Source organism: Nematolebias whitei, chromosome 11 (genome assembly GCF_014905685.2).
Source record: "Nematolebias whitei isolate Nwh7 chromosome 11, NemWhi1, whole genome shotgun sequence".
Lineage (NCBI taxonomy): Eukaryota > Metazoa > Chordata > Actinopteri > Cyprinodontiformes > Rivulidae > Nematolebias > Nematolebias whitei.
In genome coordinates this window covers 22,927,209-22,936,422 of record NC_056508.1, presented here as the reverse complement: position 1 = coordinate 22,936,422, position 9,214 = coordinate 22,927,209, and the positions used below count along the sequence as shown (strand labels likewise).

General features: G+C 40.4%; 1 protein-coding gene across 1 annotated transcript in view; it reads right to left on the bottom strand.

Annotated features, from left to right (window-relative positions):
• Nucleotides 1-8,811, bottom strand: part of nfascb (neurofascin homolog (chicken) b) — a 15,734-nt gene extending 6,923 nt beyond the window's left edge. The window contains exons 1-15 of the mRNA XM_037684766.1: nucleotides 8,736-8,811; nucleotides 8,553-8,658; nucleotides 8,264-8,454; nucleotides 6,041-6,163; nucleotides 5,686-5,904; nucleotides 5,290-5,401; nucleotides 4,946-5,133; nucleotides 4,728-4,859; nucleotides 4,502-4,645; nucleotides 2,030-2,141; nucleotides 1,777-1,940; nucleotides 1,543-1,690; nucleotides 1,300-1,424; nucleotides 1,119-1,220; nucleotides 829-1,026 (exon numbers count right to left, since the gene is read on the bottom strand). Of these exons, the coding sequence (XP_037540694.1) occupies nucleotides 829-1,026; nucleotides 1,119-1,220; nucleotides 1,300-1,424; nucleotides 1,543-1,690; nucleotides 1,777-1,940; nucleotides 2,030-2,141; nucleotides 4,502-4,645; nucleotides 4,728-4,859; nucleotides 4,946-5,133; nucleotides 5,290-5,401; nucleotides 5,686-5,904; nucleotides 6,041-6,163; nucleotides 8,264-8,454; nucleotides 8,553-8,658; nucleotides 8,736-8,811 (2,140 nt within the window). The remainder of the gene's footprint in view (nucleotides 1-828; nucleotides 1,027-1,118; nucleotides 1,221-1,299; nucleotides 1,425-1,542; nucleotides 1,691-1,776; nucleotides 1,941-2,029; nucleotides 2,142-4,501; nucleotides 4,646-4,727; nucleotides 4,860-4,945; nucleotides 5,134-5,289; nucleotides 5,402-5,685; nucleotides 5,905-6,040; nucleotides 6,164-8,263; nucleotides 8,455-8,552; nucleotides 8,659-8,735) is intronic.
• Nucleotides 8,812-9,214: the final 403 nt, after the last annotated feature.

The window sequence follows — 9,214 nt, the reverse complement described above, 5'->3', positions numbered from 1 at the left end:
TTAGAACCTTTCCTACACCTAGATGCAGCCACACACCAAAATGGAAAATGGTTGTAAGTCTGTTATTTTTCCGAGTTCTGCTCACAGCATTCATGGACAGATGAAGGTATTTCCAAACTCCCCTTTTTGCTCTGCAGCGGGGGACAATAAGTCATTGAGTGTTACAAGCATACCCAAAACCTCTGCAGGATGATTGTGGTTGTTCATTATTGTGGTGGCAGCACATTAGGGTCCTGGGTGGAGAGTACCTATGATATGGAGCCCATGCCTATCGTGTGGCTTGATCAACAACATTTATAGCAGGACTGGTCTTGGGGATGCCAAAAACAGCATGAAAAAGCTAATTGGAGAATACTAAGAGTGTAGCAAAGCCATGGTTGAATACATCCTGAAAGAGGTTTTTCTAATTTGTGGTAATTCTGGCATATTTTAATAGTTTGTGCAGGTTGTGGAAAGTGTTTTGCATCCAATATGAAGAGGGGTTGGGAAACTACACAGATAAAACTGTATCAACAAAAATATACCTGTTTTGTTTTATCAAACGCAATGCTTGCTTATAAAGTCTCTTGTGACCTAACTCTTTTTATGCAGTAGTTCTGGTGGAAAATGTCAGCTCTAAAGTATTTTAGCTTCCCCTATGCTTCTAGCGTTAGAGTTATTTCAAATAACTTGAATTAAATTGATCTTGATTTGATCAATTTTATAACTGACTACATAATCTGCAGCAGAAAAACACACAGGCCTACTCTACGTCACTGACATTGGTATTGGTGTTAGTTTGCTGTTTTGGATTTTATTAATCTTATATTTTATCAGCATCACACCCACGTGCACCGCTGGTCTGGAAGCGTTTAGATGGACGACTGGGGCGACTTGTTCCAATTTGGTTAATAGCGATGACTCTAAACTCGTAGTAGGTGAAAGGCTGAAGATGCAGAATGACTGAATTGAGGTTCCCTGGGTATGTCGACAGGTTTTTCCACTTTCCAGGTAACCAGTCATCATCATCGTACTGCACTAAGTACTCTGTCAAAAAGAATAAAATGTAGCTAAACATGCAGGTAAATTCAACTGAAAAACACTTTGAAAATCTAACAAGCGAAATATACGTTAATAACCTGTTATGGGGTTGTGGTTACTGTCTCCAGGAACCCAACTGAGCCGTACAGTACGTTCATATGGATCTGATAACTCCAAATCAGTAGGAGGGTTTGGACGGTCTACATTATAAAAGAACAATTAAAATACAACACATGCTGTAGAATTGTTAGTATATTGTTTATTTGATCTGTGTCCTACCCATCACCATCAGGTGTGCTGAGGCAGACTTCTGTTCCAGCTCATTCTTAACAACACACGTATAATTGCCTTCATCACCTCTGTTCACATTAGTAATGACCAGGTTGGATTCATCCAAAGAGACTCTGAGAAAGACATTTATAAAAAGCACTCAAATGAATGACATGAAGCACAAAGGTTACCTGTTGCTGCTCAAAAGACATACATTTATTCAGATATACAGTAGTAATTAAAAAAACCAACCTCCAATTAAGAGTGACTTCCATTTTGTTTTTCATCCATGAAGTCATGACAGGAGTAGTAGCATCTGCTTTTATGCCACACTCGAGGCGAACGTCACTTCCACGCATGACCTTCATACTCTGTGGCCTTGTGACAATCATTATGGGCTCTGAGAAGAATAAATGATAGTTCCCATTTTATATGTTTAAAACCCCTAATTTGACCATTTTCTGTATGCGTGACTGAGATCTTGACCTTTGACCTCTACTCGAACTTGGTCTTCATCTCTTCCTGCGATGTTGCTGATTACACATAGGTAAGTTCCCTCGTCTTCCATCCGTATGCGCTTGATCTCCAAAGTCCCATTACCGTGGGTCTTAAATCGATTTCCCTCAAGGGTTCCTTGTCCGTATTTAGACCTGTGTTAGTCAAACCCACAAACATTCACAGAAACTCCACTTTTCTCAACTCATGTTGTACATTCAATGATCAAACGTTATGATCTTACCATCGCAATTCAGGCACCGGAGAGCCAAAGTAACGGCACTCTAAAAAGGTGTGGCTCCCCTCCGTCACCTTGATGTGTTCATTCCTGGGCCCGAGAATACGTGGAGTTGCATCTAAAAAATCAGATAACAACTGATAAATGTCTGTGCATTTGTGCATCTGTGAATTAATGTGTTATTACTATAAAATATAGACATGCAATGTGCAAAATAACAGTTGTTCATAATAATGTTGAGTGTAATAATAGTTGCAGTTTTACTGTTGTCTATTTGATTTCATTTTATTTTTCACTTCATTGGTTTCTTGTGGTAAAAAAGATGCTAATGTAGATGTGCTTTTCATAAAATAATTGGTCTTTATACGTTCTTATATTGTTCAGTCAACACAGATTAATATGCATCCTCAACCAGAATTATTTCATTATTTTTTTAATGTGTGGAACGGGAAAATTTGCACACGTTGTTGAGACATACAACAGCATGCTGAGCATAAAAGCACATACAAGTGCATTTTTATTTATTGACTCAACAATTTATGTAGATTAAATGTTAAGAACTGAAGGAATCACAAAACACATACGCACTTTGGTAACAGCTGCTGTTTTAAATTTGCTTTATAAATAAATTTGACTTGAATTGACATGGCTGTTGTTTATTGTACATGGAGAAACTGCAGTTCCTTTAACAGTAATACATTAGCAAAATACTGTAGTTTCTGCAAGTGAATGCTGTGGATAACAACTTGAAATGTGCTTGGTATAAACCCAATTAATTTTTATTTTCATAATTATGTTTGGAATTGAACGGCTTCGGATGTTATCAGTCCATTAAATGGCCGTTATTAGTTGTTATCATTCCCATATGTAGCGGTGAGACTGTCCCACCTACGTCCTAGTAGGTTTAAAGGTACGTTATTATTGTTATTATCACTGATAATAGGCAGTGTCACACGGGGGTAAACCAGGAAGTGTCTTTTTTGTTTTTTTCAGCTTATGTAACCCTTTTCCTAAACCCAACATTACACCTGACCCAGACGACCAACCCTAAACTTAACCCCCTTACCATTGTGCCTAAACCTAACCAAGACCCTAAACCTAACCGCCAGACCCTTTACTGTAAACCTAACCACGTGAACAAGAAGGACCATCAGCCTAACAATGGATCATTAGCACACTGATGGCTGTTTACTGTTCACAGAGGGCTGAGTGATACTAGCAATCACAGCATTGTAAGAGGGGGACAATTGAACCCGGAGGCCTCCACCCCTGTTTAACGATGGACGATTTCTTTTCACATTTCTTTTTGGTTGTCAGCAGCAAAACTGGTTGATCCACTCTGAGACGGTGCTATTTAAGAGACTGAGCTGAATACAGCTCCTCAGACTGAGGAAGTCTCTTGGATGAGAGACAAAACGTTTCTACATTTTTTTGTTGATTTGCTTTGTTTTGTTTTTTTGAATGTCCAGAGGACCAGATTTAACTTTTTTAGACTAACCACGTGAAGCTATTATGAGCGCTAAAAAAGGTCAAAACGGAGCCTATTATCATCGCTAACAATGCTAACAATGTACCTTTAAACCCACTAGGAGGTACAGAGGGGCAGTCTGACCGCTACATATGGGGATGATAACAACTAATAACGACCATTTAATGGCTGATAAAATTTGAAGCGGGTGTGCAATTCCATTCAGAAAGGTCCGAAAAGGGTGGATAGCTCTCTTCAGGTCAGGGGTGAGGTTCTGCCACAAGTGAAGGAGTTCAAGTATCTTGAGTTTTTGTTCATGAGTGAGGGAAGAACTGAGTGTGAGGTTGACAGATGGATTGGTGCAGGGTCTGCAGTATTACATACACTATGCTGGTCCATTGTGGTGAAGAGGGAGCTGAGCTCTAAGGCAAAGCTCTCTATTTACCGGGCTGTCTACGTTCTTACCCTCACCTATGGCCACGAACTCTGGGTAGTGACCGAAAGAATGAAATCATGGATACATGCAATTGAAATGAGTTTCCGCTGCAGGGTAGTTGGACTCTCCCTTAGAGATAGTTCAGTTATCCGAGAGAGACTCAGAGTAGAACCACTGCTCCTCCACATTGAGAGGAGCCAGTTGAGGTGGTTCAGCATCTGGTAAGGATGCTTCCTGGGTGCCTCCTTAAGGAGGTGCTTTAGGCATGTTCAACATGGAAGAAGAACCCAGGGAAGACCCAGGCCATGCTGGAGAGATGTCTCTTGGTTGGCTTGAGAATGCCTTGGGGTCCTCCTACATGAGCTGGAAGAGGTGGCTGATGAAAGAGATGTCTGGGCTTTCCTGGTCAAGCTGCTGCCCCCGTGACTCGACTTCAGAACAAGCAGAAGATGGATGGCTGGATAAATCCGTTTAAATGTTAACTGATAACCATTGTCAAAATCCTGACAACCTATGTCTCAGTTATGACCTGTGATAGAAATGCAACACTGTGTATGGTAGAATGGTAACTTACGTAACACGTTGACAAATGCATTGGCCAGTAGGTAGCCGTACTGATTGGAGGCGTTGCACTGGTAGACAGCAGTGTTTTCAGATGACACAGTACGGAAAGTTATCATTTCTCCAGATATCTGTCTGTTTGGCTGCGGCGAAGCAGCTGAGAAATAACAATCACATGAGGAAACAAGAGTTAGTGTTAAATTTACTTAAATAACTTATTATGATCTAGAAAAACATACTCTCAATTGACTCCCCGTTAATGAACCAGCTGATTGTGGGACGAGGGGCCCCATCTGAACGACAAACCAGCCGCCCATTTTCCTCAGGGGCCAATATCAAATCAGTGGGCTTTTCCAACCAGAAAGGAGCCGCTGTTCAATAAAGAGCACATGCTTTTAATATAGAATAACATACAGCAAGAAAATACTCTTCTATATACAGTATATGGAAGTCTCACCTTTAACCTTGACAATTATGGTGTGCTCAATGTAACCTATCTTGTTAGTGGCAGCACAGGTGTATTCTCCCACATCTTCAAATGATGCCTTTGAGATCTGAATCATTTTGTTGAAGTGTTTTACTTTTAAGCGGGGTGTAACTGGTAGTTCCTCTCCATTCTTAGTCCAGGTTATATGAGGAGTTGGCCTTATTGACAAGAAATAAGGCACTGCATGACTTTCATAGGTTTTATAGGTTTCATAAGCAAAAACTGTCTTCTCGTTTAAAATCAAACCAAACAAGTGTTTTATGTCTGAAATTTGACAAAAAATTAAAGAATACAACATATTGTTTTACACTCACAATCCTGCAGCTATGCACTCGAGGAACAATTCTTCTCCTTGTAGTACCATGGCAGAGCTTGATGAGCCTTTAGGGGACAGCCAGGTGGGGGCAGCTTCAGCCACGGTGCGTGCTGTGCAGAAACCAAAGAATAATCAACACTCATGTCTCAGACATTTATTCAAAACCATATATTGTTTGTCCATGAAGCAATACAAGACAAACCTGGTTAACTCAAAAGAGAGAACAGAGTTGAAGTGAAGCAGAAACAAACACTGACAAGATGTTTCAGCTTGTGGAAAATAAAATTGGTAAAATAGCACCAAATGTTCAGCATGGAAAAAACAAAACAAAAAAATGTATGTCAATTTGCAGAGATTATGATAATTTTGAGAATTTTTAAGTTACCGTACTCACTTGTAAGCACCTTAACAACCACAGGCATCTTCTGCTGAATGACATTCTTATAGGGGAAGCGAGCATTACAGCAGTAATCAGCAGTAGAGTCATTAACCAGCACATTAGAGAAATACAGATCTCCACTGACTCCCATGGAAACCCTGCGGTCCTGCCGTACTGGCTGCATGGTGGGGAAAGCTGTCTGAATGGGCCAGTTGAAAGGTCTTGCATAGGAACCTGATATTAAACAGAACCAACATCTGAAATCAGTCCAAACTGGAGATTGTACAACAACCAAATTCCTCCTTATGTTTATTTATATTTCACCCTAGACTTTAGTTATCCAGTTTGCTGCTGTGTTGTAGGCACTCACAACTGGACATCCAGTAGGTTTCAGGTTTTGGTGGGCCTGGTGGAGGGTCACAGGACAGGACCAGAGGCAGACCAGCACTGACCACTACAGGCTCCAGAATCTCCCGTGGCCACACAGGAGCTCCTGCATGAACAAAAAGAAACCCATCTTCTCAGAGCAGCAGTCATGCTTTTCTTTTATTGGAAATGCTAACCAGAAAGAAAGACTATTTTTCACAAAGGTTTGGCTACAAAAATATCCCATAATGTACAAAAGCAGCTATAAAATAATCCTGTTCAGTTCTCTATTATGGATCATGAATGTTTTGACCTACATTATTTATATAAATTGTAAAAAGAATGGGCCCTAAAACTGAGTCTTGTGGCACACCATTAGTGACGTTAAAAAGCTAGACGAAGTACCGTTGTCTTGAGCGCATTGCCTCAGATCTGAGAGATAGTTAGAAAACAAACCAACAGTATTATCTTAGAAACCATTATCTGACAGCTCATGGCATAAGATGTCATGATCTACAGTACTGAAAGCTTTGGGCAGGTCTAAATAAAATGTTAACAGTTGCCAAGGTTTTCCAGCTTCAACAGTTTGTATTTTAAATCATTCAGTCTGACTTGTTCCATCTCAAACTGGTGCTAAATGCAGATAAAACCAAGAGAACGTTGTTTTCAAACAGAAAGAAAGTGCTATCAGCTCTTCCCCCTATTTCCATGCATGGTGTTCCTATTTAGTTTATGGATTCTTACAAATACTTGGGAATTTTAATTGATGCACATCTCTTAAGCAGCATTTTGAAAGCTTCATAAAGAAGCTGAAATTGAAACTGGGTTTCTTTTTCAGAAATAGATCTTGTTTAACTCTGAATGCCAGAAAACGCCTTGTAGCTGCTACTTTCCTATACGAGCTGTTGATTATGTTGACATTATTTACATGAATGCCACTGCCAGCTCCTTGCAGATGTTGGATGCCATCTACCATGGTGCACTAAGATTCATAACTGGTTATAACTACCGTACCCCTCACTGAACTCTGTATACTCTGGTCAGTTGGTCATCAATATACCATACCATCCATCCATACATCCATCCATTTTCTTTACCCGCTTATTCCATTTTGGGTCAAGGGGGTCGCTGGTGCCCATGTCCAGCAATCACTGTGCGAGGGGCGGGGTACACCCTGGACGAGTCGCAAGTCCATCACAGGGCCACATAGAGACAAACGACACAAACAACCATTCACTCTCTCACTCACACCTAGGGACAATTTTAGAGTTACCAATCAGCCTAACATGCATGTTTTTGGACTGTGGGAGGAAACCGGAGTCCCCGGAGAAAACCCACGTATGCACGGAGAGAACATGCAAACTCCACCCAGAAAGGCCCCTGGACCGGGGTTTGAACCAAGGACCTGCTCGCTGAGAGGCAGCAGCTCTACCAGTTGCGCCACCGTGCTGCCCTACCATACCATACCATACCATACCATTTTATTTATAGAGCACTTAAAACAGCGACAAGGCTTATTATCAACACATAGGCTCTCACAGTGGTTCATTTTCATCTATAAATCACTCCTTGGTCTGCTGCTTTCACATAACTTCTCCTACTTGTCACGTCATCAGTGCAGTTATGGCGTGAGCTCTCAGGCCTTCATTACCTGCAGCGTTCCCGCAGTGCGGACTGAACTCAGCAAAGAGGCCTGTTCTTATTCTGCTCCTGTAACCTAGAACACCTTGCAAAAAGATCTGAACCTGTCCAACTTAATTTCTTTAGTGGATTTTAAACATCCGATAAGGTCAATAGAAAAAAATCTATGCCAATATGTTCTTGTTTTTAGTATTTTACCTTGTTTTATATGGCATCTTGATTTGGCCATTTTTACAACAACTTTAATTTTTTGCTTTTTGTTGAATTATTGTTGTCTGAACTTTATATGTTGTCTATCTAAAACAGGTCTCTCTTGAAAATGCGTTCTCGTGACTCAATGAGACTAACCTGTACAAATTAAGGTTGAATGAATGAAAAAAGTAACACCAACATTCTTAAATTTAAGGAAATTAGGTGTGCCTTTTGCTATCAAAATAAATTTTCAATGGAAACATGAATATCGGAGGTTCCATTGTCACAGAGGATGTATACAAATTTATTCTCATGTGGGCCGAGGACCTGCAGATCTACGTCAACTAGAAGACACACACATTTCATTCTTTGACAGTCCCAGTCCTGGACTTACTGTATAAATGTAGTCTGATCTTGTGGGTGTATGCAGATCCATATTCATTGGAAGCGATGCACTGATACTCTGCCTCGTATTTCTCTGGATTGTTCCGGGCGTAGATGTCTAGAGTCCCTGAGCGCCTGCGCATTGATACCTGGGAGTCACGGGCCACATTGAAATACTTCCCATTACGTCTCCATGAGAAACTTCAATTGCGCAAAAGACAGAAAAGAATACAATGAAGTGCCGGCCAATAAGATAGTTAGATCAAAAAATTCTGCTCAGTGTGTTTTATGAGTCTCACATAGGATGAGGGTTGCCTTTGGCTTCACATTCTATGACCATGGTTTCTTTAGGGTCAACAATGTGCTCCTGCATTGACTGCTTTATGATAGTTGGGGGTTGTCTGACTGCAGGCAAATAAATAGTTTCAGATTAAATATCATATAAACAAAAACATACAAATAAACAGAGGTTTGTGACTCACCTTCTAGAGGAATGTCTAAAGCCCAAACACTCTGCCATAGAAGTAACAGCAGCCCTGGTCCAACCAGTGTCCTCATCTTTATAAATCATTTAGTCCAGCGAGGGTGTAGACTGCTAGATTTAATTCCTCAGACTGAATCAAGAAACGCAGACTTAGAATCAGTCATTTCTTCAAAGGTCATAAACACTTAAAAACATCTATAACGCCCCCCACCCCCCACCCCCAGTAAAATAAAATAAAATCACAGGTTATGCATCAGGATGGTTTAGATCCTTGGTTAATAAAACACTTTTATGAAAATTCCAGAAACTAATCATTGATTATCAACCAAATCAATCATTAGTCAACCAAATTCAAAATGGCCACCACAGCTAATTAACCTTGGTAAACACAAAAATGGCTACAGCTTGATCATTTAAAAAAAAATATTGTGCTAAGGTTTGGTGTAATAGTAGTTGAGAGTCGTTCACAAAACATAT